The sequence below is a fragment of the Vanrija pseudolonga genome, chromosome 2 (genome assembly GCF_020906515.1).
Source record: "Vanrija pseudolonga chromosome 2, complete sequence".
In the NCBI taxonomy this organism is placed as follows: domain Eukaryota; kingdom Fungi; phylum Basidiomycota; class Tremellomycetes; order Trichosporonales; family Trichosporonaceae; genus Vanrija; species Vanrija pseudolonga.
Window position 1 is genome coordinate 2,431,706 of NC_085850.1, and position 20,638 is coordinate 2,452,343.

Genomic DNA, 20,638 nt, shown 5'->3' on the forward strand with positions numbered 1-20,638 from the left:
GATATAAAGCACCAGCGGCATTGCAACGCTGCCCAGTCCACGACAACCACCAGGCAACCGACCGAAACCATGGGCAACGAACTCCCCGCAAGCATTCCCACCAGGGCGACGGCGACGACCACCGAGCACGCCTCGCGCACACCACAGCACCTCGCGACGACGACAGCTCTCGCCCTCACCAGCGCACTCAGCACGCTCTTCGCGGTCGCGCAGCTCTCCAAGGCCCACCCGCCGCACTACCTCTGGGCCGTGCTGGCCGCGGGCCTGGCAACGACCGCGCTCCTCCTCGACCTGGCGCTCGTCGCGCTGTGCGGCGCGATGCCGGTGCGCGTGCTCGCGCTCGTGTTCTGTACCGTCGCGACGCTCGTCTCCTTTGCCTTTGCGTGCGTGTGGGGCGGGCAGACTTGGGCCGTTTATGCCGGCTGCGGAGGGGCGACGGTCGTCGCTGCGTACCGCGTCGTTACGCTCTGGCCACGGCAGCGCGAGGGCGAGCAGGCGGCGCGGAGCGAGCAGGAGAGCATGGTGGGCAAGACGGCGGCCAAGCAGGACGGGACCGACATGTGCTGTGAGTCGCGGTTGTCGGATCCATTGCTGACCCTGCAGAGTGTATTGTACCCCAAGACCCCAATCCAATTCAGTTGCATACGCGATGCACGGTATACAAAGCCACGACGCCGCGTCTAACCTTATTCACACCTACTCGAGCGCGTCGTACAGCGTGCGCTCAAACTCGTCCTTGACGGCCTTGAACCCGAGGTCGGCGAACGCTGCGCCGAGGATCTGGGTCCCGAAGACCGCCTGGGAGGGGGGTCAGTGACTTCGTTGCGCACGCGCACTCACCGCAATCCCGCTCGCCGGGTCGAGCCAGAAGCTCGTCTTGGCCGCGCCGCCCCAGTACCCGCTTCCCTTCTTGCGCCCGAACTCGCCGTCGGTGAGGTTGAGCTCTAGCCCGACGGACCAGGAGAGCGCGGCGGGGCCGCCAGGGATCTGCTTGAGCGCCTTGTCTGGGCGTGCGTTGAGCTTGGCGCGCACGTCGGCGGTCAGAGAGTCGCGGAACAGCTCGTCGTATGCCGCTTTCGAGACGACGGCGTTGCTGTGCTCTTTCGCCGCGAGGATCGCCTGCAGGAAGAGCAGGTAGTCCTTCGCTGTCCCCACCAGCCCGCCGCCGCCCGAGAGCTGCTTGTACCGCACCCCAGGGGTGCGGTCGCGGTACGAGAACTTGGCTGGCTCCCAGCCGCTCTCAGTGCGCGTCTGGACGACCTGGAAGCGCGGTGCGTTCGCCTCAGTGATGTAGAATGTCAGGTCCTTGAGCCCGAGTGGCGCGAAGATGTGTTGCGTAAAGTACTCTTCCAGCGACTGGCCCGTGACGCGCTCGAGGATGATGCCCGCCCAGTCGATACCGATGGAGTACGTCCAGTTCGTGCCCGGCTGGAAGACGAACGGGCGAGTGAAACCGGCCACCCCGGACTCGGGGTTGTAGCTGGTTGCAGGCTTGTGCGCGGCCTCCCACTTCGCGAGCGCGGGCGAGTCAAAGCCGTACGCTAGGCCCGAGGTGTGCGTGAGCAGCGTGCGCAGCGTGAGCTTGCCGGTGAGGGGGCTGAGGACCTCGTTGCCGGCGTCACTGGGCGTGTATCAGCAACGAGCCTCAGTCTCTCCCCCATCTCCCCATCCCCCCACCCGCGACTCACTCATACGAGAGCACCTTCTGCGCCAGCAGCTCAGGCGCATGCTTCTCCACCACTGCCGTATCGTCGAGGTTCAGCACGCCCCGGTCGACAAGCTGCAGGACCGCGACGGCGACCATGAGCTTGGTCTGCGAGTAGAGCTCGAGGTCTGGCGTGTCAGTCACCAGTGTCGTGCGGCGGCTCACGTACATGTCGTCTCGTCAATCTGTCCCTTCGCCGCGTCGCCCAGTGCCTTCTCCCCCCTCGCGGCGAAGTAGATAGGCGCGCCGCTCGCGCCAATCACGCCGAACGTCACCGCGGGCAGGTCGCGGTTGGCCACCGTGCGCTCGAGGAGGGCGTCGAGCGCGGCCGCGCCGGTGTCGGCGACGCGCGGGGCGTGGGTAGTAGTAGTAGTGTTCGTCTCGACTGTCATTATGTGTTTGCTCGTCGTCGTACGGCAGGGGACAAGTGTTAAGTAAGTAGTCGCTCGCGTCGTCGGACCGTGCCGCGATATGTGCGACACTGGCTGACTGAGCGATGCGCGATGAGCACCTCTGGCGTCGTTACCCCGGCCGCCGAGGAACCGATGGCGAAGCCGCCGGTGCGGGGTAGCTAGCTAGCTGGCTGCGGCGTGGCGACTTGCCCACTCACTCGTCGCAATCGGGTCCGTAAGATGCGTCGCCGCTTCGCCGCTGCTCAGCAGAGCAAACTCGGTCCTCTCAGCAGCACGATGCATGCGGTGGACAACGCGGCACCGCTGGAACCGGTACCGACGGTGTGCTCTGCGGCGGTGAGTCACGGCCCTCGGATATCGCCGACACGCATCACACTCCCACCCACCTCTGGCACGATGAAAGATCAATTGCATATACTATTGCTACGCATAATGTTGTTGCTGCTGCTACATATGTACGTGCTACACGGCCGATCGGCAGACCGAGCCTGGATACTACTACTACGTTACGGTGGGCGTCGAGCCCGTCGGTTCTTTTGCTCCTCGGCCGCTCGCTCCCGCTTACAGCCTAGCAGCGGCGTCGCCCTTCCATCTCTCTTACTCTTGGTGATGAGCTCGGCGGCATTCTAGCCCCCAGCGAGTACCGTCAGCATGGGGCTGATGGACACCATGTTGGGGAAGACGCCCGGCTGGGCGCGGCGCGATGATGATAAGTGGTCGTTTACGGATCGCTCGGGGGCTGGGAGGTGCTGCTGTTTTGAACGGGTTGCTATGAGGTGCTTGAAGCTGAGCGCGTGCTTTGGCATTAACGGGTGAGAGGGTGGATGCGACGAGGAGATGAGATGGAGGTGGAGGCGGCCCGGGTGGGTGGCCGGCCACGGCGACTGGGTAGAGCGCTGGGGGCGGGGGCCCTCCTGGGCGCCATCATTCGAACACCAGCTGTTCTACGCTGGGCATGTGCATACAAACAGCAACCCCTCCACGGTCTGCAACTATGCTCTACTCCACACATCCTCCTCCTTTCTGGATGCAATCTCGGTCTTGATCCGAGTTGTGGATGCCTTAGGCCGTCGTGTTGCCCCGCACTGATGGTAGCACGGGGTCTGGTTGCATCGACGTCATCGCTTGCCCCTTGTGGGACAAGCCTCGTTCCCGGACGACAGCGTCCCGGGCGACAGCACTACCCTCCCAACTCGACCCTCTCTTCGTCTTGCAACCGTCCTCCTCCCCATCCACATCCAATAGAACCCAGCCAAACATGGGTTCGCACGGCTACGGTGATCGCGGCGGCGCGCAGGCGTACGCAAAGCTCCCAGAGTACCCCCAGCTCAATAACGAGGCCAGTGAGTAGACGCGGTGTCGGGTGGCTGGGCCGGGCTTGGCTGCGCTGCGGGGCTGACAGGGCAGGGTACAAGCACTTGAACTCTACGCGTGGGCGTCTCGACCAGTTCGTCGTGAGTAGGGGTTGGCAGCCAGCGTGATGCTCGATGGGCGCGCGATGGGCCAAGGTGTGATGGGCGACATGCCCATCCGCCTGCTCACTCCCATCGCATCGGCCGAACAGAACAGACAGCTCATACCCCAGGGCGGACACTTCGCCGAAGTCAACCTCTCGGCGCTCCACTTCCACGCGCGCCTCGACGACGAGAAACACGTCAAGCTCGAGGTCTGGTCCGCGCCGGGCCTCACCAAGCCGACGTTCGAGGAGGCCAAGCGCGCCCAGTACAAGCCTGCCAAGAAGGGCGAGTCGTTCGGCCCGTCCTGGGTGAGTAGGCTCGGCATTGGCGTTCGTTCCCACAACTGACCCGGCAGACCAACCACTGGTTCAAGGTCACCATCCACATCCCAAAGGAGTTTGAGAAGTATGAGCGCGTGCAGTGTATGTCAATGACCGCGGGCAACGCTGATGTCCAGTCGAGTTCGACTGCTCGGGCGAAGCAATGGTCTGGGACACTAAGGGCAACCCGTACCACGGTTAGTTACCCGTGGAGCATTGAATGTGCCGCAACTGACCGTATCAGGCCTCACTGGTGGCTTCGGAGTTGACCGCCGCGTCGAGTTCATCATCCCCGAGGAGCACCGGAAGGCTGGCGTGGGCCACTATTATGTCGAGGCAAGCTGCAACGGCATGTTCGGCCAGAATGGCGAGAACCCTCCTGACGTAAGTGTTTCGTGGCTGGAGTGACACTGATCCCAGCCGAACCGGTACTACCGCCTGAACAGCGCCGACCTTGTCGTGCCGAACCAGGACGCGTGGCGCCTGATGTACGACCACGACGCGCTGAGGCAGGTCTTCCAGCAGCTCCCTGGTGACTCGTCGCTTGGCAACCGCGCGAAGTGGTCCGCCAACGAGATCATGAACGTCTTCCGTCAGGGTGACCTGACCAGTGTCCCCGAGGCCCGCAAGGCCGCCGAGAAGGTCTTCGGTGCCGACTGGGAGAAGGAGATCCAGAAGGAGAGCGAGAGCGCCGAGAAGCAGCAGGGCACCCTCTGGGGCATTGGTCACTGGTGAGCACCAAACGCCATTGCCACTGTTGACCCCAGCCACATTGACACGGCCTGGCTCTGGCCCTTCTCCGTCACTCAGCAAAAGTCGGCTCGCTCCTGGTCGACGCAGTGTGACCTGATCGACCGCTACCCCGAGCACCGCTTCTCCGCTACCCAGGCGCAGCAGTTCAAGTGGACGGAGCAGCTCTACCCGTCGCTATTTGAGCGCATTCGCACCAAGGTCTCCGAGGGCACTTTCCAGCCGCTTGGCTGCACCTGGGTGGAGATGGACACCAACATGCCCAGCGGCGAAGCGCTTACTCGCCAGTTCCTGTACGGCCAGAGGTTCTACGAGAGCCGCTTCGGCTTCCGCTCAAAGACCTTTGTCCTCCCAGACACCTTTGGGTACGCTTCGCAGCTGCCGCAGATCTCGCGCCTCTCGGGTGCCTCCAACTTCTTCACCCAGAAGCTGTCGTGGAACGCTGACAACGCGTTCCCACACACCACCTTCAACTGGGTTGGCCTTGACGGGTCGCAGGTGTTGACTCACATGACCCCGGTCAACAACTACAATAGCCAGTGTAACATTGACGACATTCGTCGTGGTACGACCAACAACAAGAACCTCGAGGTCACCTCGCATGCCCTGCTGCTCTTTGGCAACGGTGACGGCGGTGGCGGCCCTACTCCTCCCATGCTTGAGAAGCTTCGTCGTGCGCGCGCGCTTGGAAAGCAGCATGATGCCGGAGGCCAGCTTCCCCTCGTCAAGATGGGCGGCAGCTTCGAGGAGTTCTACGACGCGGTCCGGAAGGAGACGAACAATGGCAACCTCCTGCCCATCTGGCGCGGAGAGCTCTACTTCGAGCTCCACCGTGCGACCTACACGTCTCACGGCTCGATTAAGAAGGGTAACCGTAAGAGCGAGATCCTCCTTCGCGAGGCCGAGTACGCGGCGACCCTCGCCAGCATCTACGACCCCAAGTACAAGTTCCCCAAGGACCGCATCGACGCCGCGTGGGAGGATGTGCTCTTGTGCCAATTCCACGATGTGCTCCCCGGCAGTTCCATTGCCATGGTGTACGTTGACGCCGAGGCCAAGTACGCCAAGATCCAGAAGGAGATCACCAAGGTGATCAACGAGGCGTACGAAGTGCTGTACAAGGGTACTCGTCCGCTCGAGCCCAACGAGACGGTTCCTGGCAAGGCGTCTCTCGTGGCCATCAACACGATTCCTGGCTACCCTCGCCAGGAAGTGGTCAAGGTGCCTCTGTCTGCACACAGCAGCGTCCGTGCCCACTCGGCCCAGGTCTCCAAGGACGGCCACGGCTACGTCCTTGTCGAGTCCACTGCCGATAGCGCCATGTGCGTTCCCAAGGGCCTGTACGCGGACATCAAGCCCGTCAGCGTTAAGAAGCTGGGCTCCGACTCGTTCACCATCTCCAATGCTTCGCTCACCATCAAGATTGCCGACGGCAGGATCACGAGCATCGTTGACACTGCTGCCGAGTGAGTTGTGACTGGCGACGGCACGCTGACGTCGTAGGAAGGAGCTTCTCTTCGAGGGCCAGACTGCTGGCTTCGTCATCTTTGAAGACCACCCCAACTACTGGGAGTGAGTGTATAGTGTGGAGCATTACTCACGCGACAGCGCCTGGGATGTCGACGCGTTCCACCTTGAGAAGCCGCATCACCTTAAATTCTCGTCTGTCAGCATCAAGGAGAACGGCCCGCTTCGTGGTAGCGTCTTCGCTACGGTTAAGTACGGCAAGAGCACAATCGAGGTCGAGATCTCCCTCGACGCTGTTCCCGCCAGCCTCAAGGCGGATGCTCGTAGCTTGATCCGCTTCGATGCCAAGGCCGACTGGCACGAGAAGCACATGTTCTTGAAGTGTAAGTGAAGGAAGGTGAACGGCGCTGATCGAGCCAGTCGAGCTTCCCCTCGACATCCACTCGGACGTCGCGACCTACGACACGCAGTTCGGTTCGCTTACGCGCCCCACGCACCGCAACACGAGCTGGGATGCTGCCAAGTGAGTTGGAAGTGAACCATCGTACTAACTCGGACAGGTTCGAGGTCTGCGGCCACAAGTTCGCCGATCTGTCGGAGTACGGCTACGGCGTTGCGCTCATCAACGACTGCAAGTACGGCTAGTGAGTTACCCACTTCCAGTCGTGCTCGGTAACTAACACCGTCACCCAGTGGCACCGAAGGCTCGGTTGTCCGCCTCTCGCTTCTGCGTGGCCCGACGATGCCTGACCCAGAGACGGACATGGGCCACCACACGTTCTCGTTTGCCATCTACCCGCACTTGGGTACATACACCGAGTCTGACGTGACCGCTGTGGCGATTGCATTCAACGCCCCTCCCCGCGTCCGCCTGGGTACGGCGACCAGCGCCGTTGCGGCTGTCAGCCCGCCGTTCTCGGTCACTGGCGCGCCCAACGTGTTCCTCGAGACGGTCAAGCGCGGCGAGGACGACGTGCACTCGGCTGGCAAGGAGCAGACTGTGATCCTTCGCCTGTGGGAGCAGTTTGGTGGCCACGCCAAGGCCAAGCTCAACATGTACGTGGGGATGTGAGTCTGCCTGCTGACAATACAGCTCGGGTCTCTCGGTCGCAAAGGCAGAGATTGTCAACATTCTCGAAGACCACGTGAGCGATGCCTCCATTTCGGTCAACGCCGCCGAGGACAAGACGTCGATTGTGATCCCCTTCCGCGGGTTCGAAATCAAGACTGTGCGCCTGACGCTCGCGCCGGGTGCAACGGTCAAGACGCGCCGTTCGCCGAGCGAGGGCTGGATCAAGCTCTAGGCGGCGGTGGGGCGAAGGGGTTGTAAACACAAAGAAGGAAGTCTTGTAAGAAGGAATGCAAATGTGCTTGAGAGCGGCGCTGCTCTGCGCTGCGCGGTTGGGTATTTCGAGCATTGACACAGGTTTCTAGCTAGGGCCGAGTCGCGGTTGGTGTCGGACAAGAGCGACGTGTCGGACAAGAGCGAAGAAAGTCAGGAGGCATCGCGAGGATGCCGAGGGCGAAGGAGGTAGCCCTCGGCAATTTCAGCCAGTTCTGTGGGTGCCGCCGCTCTACCTCCGTCGTTGTCTCGTAGCAGTCTGTCAGCAACCCTTACTTTTGTTCTGCCACCATGCCACTGCAGCCAGCCTGCCCCACCACGCCCCACAGTCAATTTTCGGGACGCACCATCGGACATGGCCGAAATCAGGAATGCTGCGCCGCCACGCTTGTTCCGAATAGCCCTGTCTGTCTCTCTGTCTCAGACTCTGCGGCTCTCCTCCTGCACCTCTACGATCTCGTCTCGGGCAAGCCAAGCAGTCGGCCGCGGGTATCGCGCCGTTAACGGGTGTGATGTGATGCAGAAGAGCCGGTTAGATTTTGTGCCTCTTTGCCTTCTTTTGCTGCTGAGTTCTCATTGCACTTGCCCAAATCACACGCGAACGCACGCACATGCGCCCACGCACAACACTACACGCACCATGACACCCCCGCCGAGCGCGCACGAGTCGGAGCGCACCCTTGCGAGCGGGAGCGGGCTGGAGAAGTCGGCGACCAAGTCGACCGACATGACCTCGAGCGGCGATGAGAAACGCCTGTCGCTGTCGCGTGCGTCGACGATACCGGACGCCGAGGGGGCAAGCCGCGCCGACGTCGAGGCGCAGACGAGTAACTCCGACAGCGGCGACGACGACGCGATCTACGACCGCTTCTCGCCGCGCACCAAGGCGTGGATCGTCGCCATTGTGTCGTATGCAGGCTTTATTGGGCGTGAGTCGTGAAGCGGAGAGCGAAAGTGTGGCTGGCTGACCCCGCCCCAGCCATCGCGTCCTCGTCCTTCCTCCCCTCGATCAGTATCATGGCAGAGGACCTGCACACCACCCCCGCAGTGATCAACTACACGGTCGCGATCTTCATCGTCTCGGTGGCCGTCGCGCCCATTTTCTGGTCCCCCCTCGCTGGGTTCTACGGCCGGAAACCAGTCTACCTGGCAAGCATGCCCATCATGGTGAGTGGGCGTGGGCGGGGGCGGGGGTGCATGCAAGCGTCGGCGGACGCGACGGGCAAGCCGTTGCTCGCCGAGACGACATCGCGGTGCATGTTGCCATGCTCATGGCGTCGCGATGAGCCCTCCGGTTTGTTCGGCCATCGCCGACGCGTGGCAGTCACGACATGTGGCGTGGTGACTGCCGTTTTGCTGCTGTCTTCATTTCGTCGCGTGAGTCGGTCTAACACCGCACACAGGTCGTCGCGTCCGTCGGCGTCGCGCAGTCCAAGTCGCTCGGCGCCATCATCGGCACGCGAATCCTGCAAGGTATCGGCTCGTCGTGCGTGCTCTCCGTCGGCGCGGGCACCATCGGCGACCTGTACCGCCCCACCGAGCGCGCCAACGCCATGGCATGGTTCTACACCGGCACGCTGCTCGGCCCGGCGCTGTCCCCCATCCTCGCGGGCATCTTCACGCAGTACACGGCCATCACGTGGCGCGCGACGCAGTACTTCCTGTGCGCGGCGAGCGCGCTCTCGCTCGCGCTCCTGACGCTCTTCTTCCCCGAGACGAGCCACCCGCCACTGCCGCACGAGACGGCCAAGCTGGCCACCGGGAAGAAGTTTGTCGTGTACTGGTTCAACCCGGCGAGAAGCCTGCTCCTGCTGCGGTATCCAAACATCTCGATGATTGTGAGTGGCGTGAGCGGCCTGACCTCACGGGAACCAGCTGACGCTCGCCCGCGCAGACGCTCGCGTCGTCTTGTGTCATGCTGCAGATGTACTGCGTCGTGGTGCCCCTCGCGACCATCATGAAGGACGAGTACGGCGTCGAGAACGCCGCGATCGCGGGCCTCATCTACCTCGCCTCTGGCGGCGGGACCCTGCTCGGCAGCAGAATATCCGGCCCGTACGCCGACTACACGGTCCGCAAGTGGATGGAGAAGCGCGGGTATCGGCGCCCAGAGGACAGGTTACGTGCCAGTCTTGTCGGCGCGGGCATCGTGCAGCCGTTGAGTGGGCGTGAGTAGTAGCAAGCACCTACAAGTGGCCGGGCACAGCTGACACCGTTGCAGTGGCCTACGGATGGATCCTCTGGAGCCGCCGCGGTGGCCTCGCGCCCATCTGCATCATGCTCTTCATCAACGGCCTGGGCATGCTCATGCCGCTGACGGCGTACAACACGTACCTAGTCGACTCGGCGCAAAAGCGCAGCGCGGAGGCGATTGCCGTGAACAACTGTGAGTCGCCCCTTATTCACCTCCAGTCCACCTTCTGACGCCCCAGTCTGGCGGTACATCTTCGCAGCCGGCGCGTCGGCCGCTGTCCTCCCGCTCTCCAAGGCCGTAGGCTTCGGGTGGACGATGACCATTGCCGCTGGGCTAGGCTGGATCGGGACGGCGGCGGCGATCGTGACGCTCATCTACGGCGAGAAGTGGCGCGAGGCGGCCGCGCGGCGGTTCGACAGCGCAGAGGACAAGAAGGAGCTCGAGACGGAGGGCGGCCGCGCGGCAGAGAGCGTGGCCGCGATCGCTGCCGCCGGCGAGGAGAACAGCCTCGGCCGCGTCCTCTCGCACGCTGCGGGCCGCGACGCGCCACACCACCGCCGCGACTCGGACGACCACAGCGAGCACGAGCACGGCGAGCCATCGCACCTGCCAGCGATCAAGGACCAGCTCCGGCGTACCGCCAGCCGCAGCTCGCAGCTCGGACGGACGCGCAGCCGCCCGTCTACGTTGCCTACGGTCGGGGAGGTGCTCCAGCGCAGCACGAGTCTCGGCGGCGGGTCGATCCACGGCGGTGGATAGTTTTGGTAGACATAATAGACTGCATGTACATTATGGGTTTTGGGCGGAGTGGTCTGCGTGCTGCGGGGCCGTGCGTTCAACGCCGACGCCGACGCCGACAAGCACGCCGAAGTGCCCGCCGGCTCCGAGCACTGTCCACGCCGGTCGACTCACCTCCCCCCGGCTAAACTCGTAAAATCGGCTCGGACCGGCCGAACCGCCAACACGCGGAATTGAGCTGGATTTGGACCATCGACATCGACATTCAACTCTTCTCGTCGTGCTGCTGCTGCTACCTCGCTACCTCGCTCGCTCGCCCATCCACAACCATGCTGCTCCTGCGCCCGGCTGCGCGCATGGCGGCGGTGCGTGCGCGCCTGCCGCTGCCGCCGGCGTCGAGGCTGAGCGTGCTGTCTGCGGCGGCGCGCTGCTCATCAATACCGGCGTCGTCGTGCCCCCCGCGACGACTGCACTCGAGTAAGCCGACTCCGCCGACTTCTTCTTCGTCATCAGCGTCGACTGCGCCAAAACCCGCGCACGACCACGACCATGACCACGACCACGAGCACGGCCACTCGCTGTTCCACTCCCACTCCCACGACCACGAGCACGGCCACTCGCTGTTCCACTCCCACTCCCACGACCACCACCACGGCTCGGACGGCGCAGAGCAGATCATCAACGCCTTCAAGACGGGCAAGCTGGACCGCGGCACCAAGATCACGCTGCTGGGTGCGTTGGGCCACCCTAAGCGCGAGCTAACGCCGCAGGCCTGGGATCCAACGTCGCGCTTACAATCTCCAAGGGCCTCGCGGGCCTGTTCATGAACTCGGCGTCGCTGCTCGCCGAGGCGGGCCACTCGCTGTCCGATCTCCTCGGTGTAAGTGGAGCCTTCCAGCCGATTCAAGGCGCGAGAAGCCAACAACTCGCCCATCCCTCCCTGCCCTAGCTGACACTCCTCGTAGGACTTTGTCACCCTCGCGACCTGGCGCATTAGCCGCAAGCCGCCAAACGACCGCTTTCCCTGGGGCTACGCCAAGTTTGAGACGTGCGGCACGCTCGCCGTGAGCGTCATCCTCGTCGGCGGCGCTATCGGCATCGGCCTCCACTCGTACCACCTGCTCCTGCAAGTGCTCATCCCGTACCTCGAGTCGCTGCCGCCCGACTCGATCCTGCACGGGCTGCAAGCGTGGCTGCCCTCGTCGGTGCCTTCGCCTCTGCTGGAGCTGTTCCACGCCCATGGAGTTGGAGAGCACGCCCACGACCATGCTCATGCTGTCGGCGACGCACACTCCCACGCTACCGTGGCCGCTGGTTCCGCCTCAGGCGCTATTCTCAACCCCCACGCTGCGTGGTTCGCCTTAGCCAGTGTCGTGATCAAGGAGTGGCTTTACCAGGTCACGAACAAGGTCGCCAAGGAGGAACATTCGCCTGTGTTGAGAGCGAACGCGCTGCAGTGAGTTGTGTGCGGAGTGTGGTGCGGGGCAGATCCCGAAGGGCACTCGGAAGGAATCATTTCCCGACGTTTGGGCCGACGCCGATGCACTTCGGGGTATGGTGGAGCGGCCATGATCGACGCGGTGTGTCCGGCGTTGCACACCCAAACCTGTCGATCAGGCGTTGGTGTCATGACTACCACTTCTAGAACCCGTCCCTTCCCACCGCAGTGCTGACATCTCAGCCACCGCGCCGACGCCCTCACCTCCCTCGTGGCCCTTGGCTCGATCGTCGGGTCAAGTCTAGGCGGCTACTCGTTCCTCGACCCACTCGGCGGCATCGCCGTCTCCTTCTTCATCCTACAGCAGGGCCTATCGCTCTCCAAGGTGGCGACGATGGAGCTCCTGGACGTGGGCATTGACGCCAAGTCGCAAAAGTCGATAGAGGACATTGTCGACGGGCTGGTCGACCACCACAGCCTGCTCGGGTGCCGCAATGTGCGCGGTGTGCGCTCTGGCGGCCAGATCGTCCTCGACCTCACGATTGTCGTGCCCGCCAGCATGACGGTGCGTGACAGCCACGCCGTCGAGCAGCGGGTGCGCGACGCCATCATGGCCGCCAAGAAGGAGACGCGCGAGGTCAAGATCCACGTGCACGGCGACGACGGGCTCGTGATCCCCAGCCACAAGCACACCGACGACGCCGCGCCGACCCCGCCCTCGCCAAACGGGAGCAACAACGACTTTGGCCGCGACGGGTGTTAGAGTACCCACCGAGCTAGCTCGACAGATAGTCGAGCTGTACCACATTGTAGTCCACATAGAGCCCTCGAGGCGAAAGCAACACACAAACTTGATACAACATGGCCTCATGGCCGCATGCCACGCGTAAACTGTAGCAGCGTAGCGGAAGGCGGGGAGCCGAGCATGCCGAGTGCGGCGGCCAAGATAAAGCACTGCCACTGGGTTGTCGGGTGTGTGCCAAGCACGGACAAGAACAAGCGCTCACGTACACCGTGTTGAGGCAGTGCGCCAAGTGAGTACGGGCTGACGTCAGTCGGGCACGAGGGCACGAGGGCGCGATGGACGAGTGAATCCGAGCCGACGACGACGAGGCCCGAAGGAAAGGCTGTCACCGGGGCGGGCAGGACAGAAGGGCGAACCGTCGAGGCGCACAGCGATACCGTCACTTGCCAGCAGCCATGAACTGCTAAGCTGCCCACCTCAGCGCAGCAGCAGCAGCAGCTTGCTGCTGCTGCGGTCGGCTTCTTCCCCCCCTTTCCCCCAGCGCCTACTGCATCATCGGCAATCACACCACCAGCAGACGCCGGGCGGGGGAGGGGGAGCACGTCCCCCGCAGGGACCGACGAACGCCACATTGATCGCGATGTGCTGCGCAGCGTATGTTTCGGGTTGGCAGTGAGCGATCCGATCTGGGGAAGGATAGTTGCCCGCCCGCATGGCTGCGCACAACCTGCCGCCAGCCCTGCCGAGCCGGTCGGCACGTAGGTGCGTCACTGCACCACCAGCGCTAGGTACATGCGTCCTCGCTCGTCGGCATCTTGCCGCCTACCTGGTCGACAGAGAGCAGGGACTCACTCAGGGGAAACGACCAACGGTCGAGCGGTCGATTTGTCCGTGCTCCTTGTCGTCCTTGTGCTTGATCGGCGCCACTCTGTTCACTCTCATACGCTACAACTGCCACATTCTGGCCACTGCTCGTCGTCGTCGTCGTCAGCCCACCTGCTGCGTCCACCTAGCCGCATGCATGTGAACGCTCTGCAGCCCGCTGAGCCAAGACACCCCCCCACCTCGCCTCACTCCCGTCGTGCAGTGTTTTAGCTCCCACGTGAGATGACCCTGCCAAGCCTCACACCAAACAAGTCTGCTCCGCCAAGCCCTGAAGGTGAAAAAGTGAGTTCCTCTCTCCAGGCGCCTTGCTGCAAGTGGCCTCGATGCCCGCCCCCCCTTTCTGCTGCAGCGCCACAGACGCGCCAGAGTAACGCGCACAAGGTGGGTGGTCTCCCGGCCCCTGTTTGTGTGCACTAGCTCGCTCGCTGCTGGCTGCGTGCGTGTGTGGTGGGCTCAGCTGGCTCGCTCGCTCGCGATGGGCCAGCCTGGCGGGGCCGAGTCTGGCTGCCTGGCTGGCAGAGTAAACTCCGTGCACGCACACCTCTCTCTGCATCGCACTCATCCTCCTCCTCATCTCACTCTCGTCTTTCAGACCCCCTGTAGCTGTTTCCTTTCGCAGAGCTCTGTCGCTCTCCAGCTCCTTTACGCCCCCGCACCCGACACTCTTTCACCTTCACTTTCCCCCTTTGTAACTAGTTGTTCGCCATGATCCCCGCCCTCCTCCTCGCCGCCCTCCCCATCGCGGCCGCCGCTCCGTGGGCCCAGCCCGAGGACAGCCCCGTCTACGGCCTGTTCAAGCGCCAGGGTGGGTTGCGGCGCTGCTACAGCTGGACTGTCTGAGCTGACCCCTCCCCCCCAGGCCACACCTACCCCCCTGCGCTCGCCGTTCCCCCCGTCTCGGGCATCCCCCAGGAGTGGCTCAACAAGCTCAACGCGGTCAAGGACCAGATCGCCAACAACCCCATCTCGACCCCCGTCGTGTCCGCCGACAGCAACGCCGTCACCTACCCCAACGGCACCAACCTCGAGGCCTCGGGCATCTGTGCCTACACCACCGGCTGTACTACCAAGGACGACATCTGGGCCGGTCCTGACGGCGCGTTCCTGGTGAGTAGAGCGGCCCACCCAGCGAGGTAGCAGTATCTCACACACCCCAGATCACGTTCGACGACGGACCCGGTGCCGGCACGACCAACCTCTCCGACTTCCTCGAGAGCAAGCAGATGTCGACGCACGCGACCCACTTCATGATTGGTGGCTCGATTGTCGGCGCCCCCGAGCTCTTCAAGGGCGTCTTCGACCGCGGAGGCCACATTGCCTCGCACACCTGGTCGCACTCGCGCATGACCATCCTCTCCAACGAGCAGATTGTCGGCGAGCTCGGCTGGACCATGCAGGCCATCTCGGACAACACTGGTGGCCGTCTCCCTCTCTTCTGGCGCCCCCCTTACGGCGACCTCGACAACCGTGTCCGCGACGTCGCCAAGAAGGTCTTTGGCCTCGAGACTGTCGTCTGGAACCGTGACTCGAACGACTGGAAGATTGCCCGTGAGGGCAAGGCCCCCGTCGAGAAGGTCTTTGACGACTGGGCCGCTGGACCCAAGAGCCCCGGCCTCAACGTCCTCATGCACGAGATCAACACCGGCACCGTCGACATCTTCATCGCCAAATTCCAGAAGTTTGTCGACGCCGGATGGAAGGTCCTCAACGTCGCCGAGGCCTTCAACAAGCCCATGTACTTCAACGCCGCCGACAACAAGGCTCAGGTCACCCCCATGACCATTGACCAGCTCGGCGCCCAGGGTGCCGCCCCCGCCAACTCGTCGGCCTCGGCCTCGGCCTCGGGAGGTGCCTCTGCCGGCGCTTCCGCTGGCGCCTCGGGCTCTGCCTCGCACTCGGGCTTTGCCTCGGGCACTGCCGCCCCCACTGCCACCAAGCCCTCGTCGGCCTCGCGCGGCTTTGTCGCCCCCGTCGCGACCATTGTCGTCGCCGTCCTCGCCGCCGCCCTCATCTAAGCAGCGGCCTAGGGGGCGTATGCTACGCATACATGCCTTGTACACCCAAACACGACGCATCTCAGCCTCTTTGGTCTTAATTTGCTGGACACTGATTCCCCCCTCCCCCCCGGTGCCAGTTCTGCTTCACCCAGACCATGGGCAGATTCGGCTCCTCCCTTAGAACACTTTCCATACGCATACTCTTAGCTTGGTGCCCCGAGTCATCGCGATGAACATTCACTCAGCCTCGCGGTTTGTTGTTTTGGGTGGAGGTGTAGTCACTCTTGGCGCTGGTCATGTGTGTACAAGAGGCTGGAACCGAGTCGCTCCAGGCGGGCTATCTTCACATGCCAAGAGGTCCAGCATTCAGCGTCGGTACCTCGACAACGGGGCCAGACAACAGGGGAAGTATCGTATGCGTGCGAGCGTGAGATATCCATGGTTCATGCACCCCCCCCACATATTACCTCACTCGTGTGCCCGAGACGCACACATTGTGGAGCAAAGTGTCTTTCGATTGCCGTCTCGGCCAAAACCGCGCTGCTCATGCGACCAAGTAGCAATAAGCTCTCAGCTCTCTCTGTGCGCGCGCCACGCGTTGTTTTCGCCACGTGAGAATTGCATCATTCGCCACTAGAGCCAAGCCAACGCCGCTGGCCGCCGCCGCCGCCGCCGCCTCCAACCGACCGAGACAAGTCCCAGCCCTGCCTCGCTCGTTCGTTCGCCGCATCCAACGACCACGACGACTACGCAGCAACGACGCCAACTTTGTCGACGTCGTCGTCGACTTGCCCAACCCACCTACCTATCTTATCGCGTGCGCCGACGACATCGGACACACGTGCACGGCGAGCAAGCGAGCGAGCGCGACAGACAAACAAACAAGCCAACCGTCTTCTCGCCACTCACTGCGCACGCACACCGCACACGACAAGACGAACAACATGGTGGCCTCGGGCGTCGACACGTCGCGCCGGCCTGCGACCGCGAGCAAGCGCCCGCTCCACCGGGCACTTGCGTTCGCTGTTGTGATCGCTGCGCTCGTGCTGTACTCGGCTGTTGCGTTGCCCCGGTTACACGCGCGCAAGTCATCCCACCTGCACTCGCATGCGCTCAAGCGGTCTTTGAGCGCGTTGGAGGAGGGCGAGGTGGGTCGTGGTCCTTGACACAGCTGCTGACAGACCCAGCCTTCACGCGGCACACTGTTCCGCATCCCGTACGAGCAGTGGTTTGACGAGACGCCCATCGCGCTCCGGCCCGCCTTCCTCGCCTTCCTCCTACTCATTCTCGCTCTCCTCTTCTCCTCCATCTCCATCACGGCGAGCGACTTCTTCTGCCCCAACCTCGCTACTCTGTCGGCGTACCTCGGCCTCAGCGAGACGACAGCAGGAGTCACGCTGTTGGCCTTTGGGAATGGCTCGCCCGATGTCTTCTCGACGTTTGTCGCTGTACGCGAGGGAACTCTGGGGCTGGCCGTCGGCGAGCTGATCGGCGCGGCGACTTTTATCACATCGATCGTCGTTGGTTCCATTGCCATGGTCAAGCCGTTCAACGTGCCTCGCCTCCCGTTCGTCCGCGACGCCGTCTTCTTCGTCTCGGCCGTGTGCATGCTCATGTGGGTCCTCAAGGACGGCCACCTGAGCTTGAAAGAGTCGGGCTCCATGGTCCTCCTGTACCTCACGTACGTGTTCGTCGTCATCGTGTCCAACTACATTGTCGGACGGCGACGAAGGCGAAGGGAGCTGGAAGAGCTCGGCTGGAAAGCAAGCACCGAGGTGCAGCGCGCGCCGAGCCCCATTCCACCTGACCAGGTCGACCCAGCCCGCTCCACGCCGTCCTCGACCCTCGCAACCCCGCTCGTCATCGAGACGCCGTCGACGCCGCAGATGCACGACTCGCTCACGCTCCGATCTTCACCGACGCGCCCGACGCACCTGCGGCGCGTGTCGGCTGCAACCCTCAACGCCGATCAGCATGTGCACCACCACGCTCACCACCATGACGCGGCCAATGTCGACACGCCCCGCGCGACGTTCTCGCTCCTTGGTGCCGTCGAGTTTCGCGACGTCGTCAACTCGCTCCGGCATGAGATGCACTCGCCCTCGTCGTCGCGCGCTCCTTCTCGATCAGGCAGCCCACCGCCCGAGGACGGAGAGGATGGGCACCACCACCACCATCACCGGCGCCGCCAGTCGTCTGGCCCCGCCCTCTCCCCGACTGCTGGGATGACCCGCCGGCAGTCTCTCAGCGGCCAGCGGAGCCGGAGCGGCTCCCTTATCCGCACACCATTGTCACGCTCGGCTTCGGGCCGCGGGCTGGCACGTGCCAGGTCGCCCTCGATTCCCCAATCGCCAGTCCTCCGTGCTTTAGAACCCATTCCACCCTCGCCAGACCAAGAGCCCCTCGTCGTGTCCGGCAGCCCGAGCCTGCGGAGCGGAAGTCTGGGGTCCAAGCAGCTCAGCGGGACCGACCTTCCGGCGCTCGGCGCCCCCGAAGCGTCCAGCTCGACGGCACTGGCACTTCCGCAGCCTGCGCGGCGCAAGACGCCCGACCTCCACGTCGTCATTCCCACCACCGAGACGCCACGCAAGCCGTTCGTGTCGTCTCACCGTGATGGCGAGCCTTCGCCCGGCCTCGACCTCCCGGCTATCGCCATCGTCGACCCCAGCGGCGAGGCACACCCGCCACCCCCCTCGAGGGCCGTCACCCAGGAGAGCGTGTTTGTGCAGGCGCACACTGCGTTCTACCGCATCATGCACACGCTCTTCCCGTCGCTGATCCAGTTCCGCGAGAAGTCGATCCTGGGTAAAGTCCTCGCCATCCTCTCGGTCCCCGCCATCTTCTGCCTCACGCTCACGCTTCCCGTCGTGGACGACGGTCGAGGTGGCGACGGCGGAATCGCACTTCCCATCGAAGATGAGCCATTGACCGACCACACGCATGCGCTCCCCCTCGTCGAGCAGGACGAATACGGGCCGCTCGATGACGAGGACGAGGACGATGACGCCGACGTTCGTTCCTTCCAGCATCTGCATTCCCACTTGCATCTCCACCGCCGCGCGAGCATCAGCCCCATTGCACTGGTGCGATCGGGCTCACCGACTTTTGACGACGACGGGTCAGACACACTTTCCGCCATTGTCGACGACGTGTCCGACTGCGACGAGATAGAGTACAACGTGTACCTCACCGCTGCGCAGTGTGTCCTCGGCCCAGTGGTCTGCACGTATCTGCTGTTCCTGGAGGAAGACTATCTGTTCTACGCGCTGGCGGTCGCGGGAGGCATTGGTGTCGGCATCGCCCTCATCACGCTCAAGCACTCGACCGACGGAACAGAACAGCCGTGGCGCTTGATCCGTTGCTGCTGCGGCTTTGTTTGCAGTATGATCTGGATCGCGTCCATTGCCGACGAGGTGGTCGCGGTCCTGCAAACCGTTGGCGAGATCTTTGGCCTGTCGGACGCCATTATCGGGTTAACAAGTGAGTGTGGCTTGATGTAGGCGTCACTGACAGCGTGTAGTCTTTGCAGTGGGGAACAGTCTTGCAGACCTCGTGGCCAACATTACGATCGCGCAGTTTGCGCCGACCATGGCGTACGCGGCTTGCTTTGGCGGCCCTCTTCTCAACCTCCTGCTCGGTATTGGTGGCGCCGGCTCCTTCTCCATCCTCTCCAGCCCGACGCACGCCCCAGTGCTCATCAACTTTAGCCCCACGCTCTGGGTGAGCGGGTGCGGGCTGCTCTTCATTCTCATTGCGACGGCCATCGTGGTCCCCATCAACCGGTTCAGAATCGACCGTCGGTGGGCCGCATGCCTGCTCGTCGCGTACGCAGCGATCATGACAACGAATGTGGTGGTCGAGATCCGCCACGAAAGGAAGTGAGCAAGGCGTAGAACGAGCGACTCGGCGAGCATCGCAAGTGTAGTACAGTAGCATCGCACACGTGTAGCAATGTTTGGGTTAGAAGATACAGCTAGTCAATGTACACACGCGGGGTTACAGCAGAGCCGAGCAGCGAACAGCGACGGATTGCGGGCAACGAAGAGTGGTGGCACGAGGTGTCGACAGTGCCGGGAATGACGGGCGGGTCGTCGCCGCCGCCCGAGATCGATCGTGGCAGACACACGCCGCGGGGCCAAGTTCCCGTTCCCTCAAAGCAATCAGATAATCCAGTGGCCAGTGGACGTCGGCACCGCCCCGGGCGCAACGAACGTGTAGCATTGCGTCGGCACCCTCGGCAAGGTCGAGCAAGCAGCCTGGTTCGACCCGACCACCGAGCAGCGTCGTGGCGGGCGTCGCTGGGCGTCGTGGCGCACGACAATGTGTCGCCCAACGCCGCGCTGGGAATAGCAAAGCAAGCCAGCGACGAAAATAATGCGCTGTGAATAGCATAGCAAGAATAGCGGCAAATACTAATACGTCTCGCTGGCTGCGCAGACACCGAGACAGACAGACCGGCGAGACACTGACAGCCACACCCGCGTTTGTGGCGCGCCGGTGCCGCACCGGTCGGGTGGTTCCTGATTGTCCGCAGCTGCGTCGTCTGCGGCGCAGCATCATCACCGTATGGCGTCATGCCCTCCAACTCGAGCACGACGACGATGGCGATGAGCAGGGTGGGTGCATGTGCGATGGGGTGCGGTGCAGAACGAAACGAGACCTCGCTGCGTGTGCGCACCGCCTGGACGTCCGCGCTGGATGCATCGATCGGATCTGCCTCGCCCGCCAGGCAGGCCACTGTGCGCCGCGCTTGGATCCGCCCACCGTGGCAGCGCCGCGGCGCCGCCGGCGTAGGATATCCGCGTGTCAAGTGCTGCTGGGGATGTTTCCGCCGCGAAGAACCGAGTAGGCGAGCAAGGTGTGCCGTGCGTGCCGTGCTGTGTCTTGGCAGGCAGACAGGCAGGCAGGTGGTGCGTGCTTTCGCTCTCGCTTGCACAGTTGACTGCCACTTTCCCCTCGGCCCGCCCCTCTGCGTGCGTCTCCTCGGGCATGAAGCACCCCCTCGCACACCTCCACGCCTTGGCGAGATCTGCTGTATGACGTCGTCGGGCTTACTCGTGCCACACGCCGCCCCACGCCGCCCCACGCCGCCCCACGCCGTCCCACGTCCACTGCATAGTATGTCCGACCCGACCGGCCGGCCGAGTGACTTGACTTTGACGTCCTCGCTTGCGTGTCCTTGCCTTG

General features: G+C 63.4%; 7 protein-coding genes across 7 annotated transcripts; 6 read left to right on the forward strand and 1 right to left on the reverse strand.

Moving 5' to 3' along the window:
* Nucleotides 1-69: 69 nt before the first annotated feature.
* On the forward strand, nt 70-684 carry LOC62_02G002704 (uncharacterized protein; the record flags this gene model as incomplete). Its single annotated transcript, XM_062769218.1, has 1 exon — nt 70-684. One exon carries the CDS (start codon nt 70-72, stop codon nt 682-684), a length of 615 nt encoding a protein of 204 aa, XP_062625202.1.
* Nucleotides 604-2,097, reverse strand: lovD_0 (Acyltransferase LovD; the record flags this gene model as incomplete). Its single annotated transcript, XM_062769219.1, has 4 exons — nt 604-798; nt 841-1,621; nt 1,689-1,833; nt 1,875-2,097. The coding sequence occupies 4 exons, from the start codon at nt 2,095-2,097 to the stop codon at nt 697-699; spliced, it is 1,251 nt and encodes a 416-aa protein (XP_062625203.1). The 3' UTR covers nt 604-696.
* A 1,252-nt stretch (nt 2,098-3,349) lies between these two features.
* On the forward strand, nt 3,350-7,492 carry ams1_0 (Alpha-mannosidase). The gene is made up of 14 exons (XM_062769220.1): nt 3,350-3,461; nt 3,526-3,572; nt 3,704-3,883; nt 3,931-3,997; nt 4,033-4,092; nt 4,140-4,279; nt 4,316-4,626; nt 4,663-6,111; nt 6,149-6,217; nt 6,254-6,495; nt 6,533-6,635; nt 6,673-6,756; nt 6,806-7,168; nt 7,206-7,492. Exons 1-14 carry the CDS (start codon nt 3,377-3,379, stop codon nt 7,414-7,416), a joined length of 3,411 nt encoding a protein of 1,136 aa, XP_062625204.1. The 5' UTR covers nt 3,350-3,376; the 3' UTR covers nt 7,417-7,492.
* Nucleotides 7,493-8,042: 550 nt separating this feature from the next.
* ITP1_1 (Itaconate transport protein) lies at nt 8,043-10,451 on the forward strand. The gene is made up of 6 exons (XM_062769221.1): nt 8,043-8,383; nt 8,434-8,621; nt 8,858-9,292; nt 9,349-9,622; nt 9,676-9,840; nt 9,887-10,451. Exons 1-6 carry the CDS (start codon nt 8,095-8,097, stop codon nt 10,405-10,407), a joined length of 1,872 nt encoding a protein of 623 aa, XP_062625205.1. The 5' UTR covers nt 8,043-8,094; the 3' UTR covers nt 10,408-10,451.
* Nucleotides 10,452-10,715: 264 nt separating this feature from the next.
* Nucleotides 10,716-12,721, forward strand: SPCC1020.03 (putative metal transporter; the record flags this gene model as incomplete). Its single annotated transcript, XM_062769222.1, has 4 exons — nt 10,716-11,118; nt 11,157-11,266; nt 11,352-11,842; nt 12,068-12,721. The coding sequence occupies 4 exons, from the start codon at nt 10,716-10,718 to the stop codon at nt 12,585-12,587; spliced, it is 1,524 nt and encodes a 507-aa protein (XP_062625206.1). The 3' UTR covers nt 12,588-12,721.
* Nucleotides 12,722-13,900: 1,179 nt separating this feature from the next.
* Nucleotides 13,901-15,837, forward strand: CNAG_01239 (Chitin deacetylase). Its single transcript, XM_062769223.1, has 3 exons — nt 13,901-14,259; nt 14,314-14,561; nt 14,612-15,837. The coding sequence occupies exons 1-3, from the start codon at nt 14,160-14,162 to the stop codon at nt 15,467-15,469; spliced, it is 1,206 nt and encodes a 401-aa protein (XP_062625207.1). The 5' UTR covers nt 13,901-14,159; the 3' UTR covers nt 15,470-15,837.
* Nucleotides 15,838-16,139: 302 nt separating this feature from the next.
* SPAC3A12.06c (Putative cation exchangerc) lies at nt 16,140-19,457 on the forward strand. Its single transcript, XM_062769224.1, has 3 exons — nt 16,140-16,599; nt 16,639-18,931; nt 18,972-19,457. The coding sequence occupies exons 1-3, from the start codon at nt 16,396-16,398 to the stop codon at nt 19,331-19,333; spliced, it is 2,859 nt and encodes a 952-aa protein (XP_062625208.1). The 5' UTR covers nt 16,140-16,395; the 3' UTR covers nt 19,334-19,457.
* Nucleotides 19,458-20,638: the final 1,181 nt, after the last annotated feature.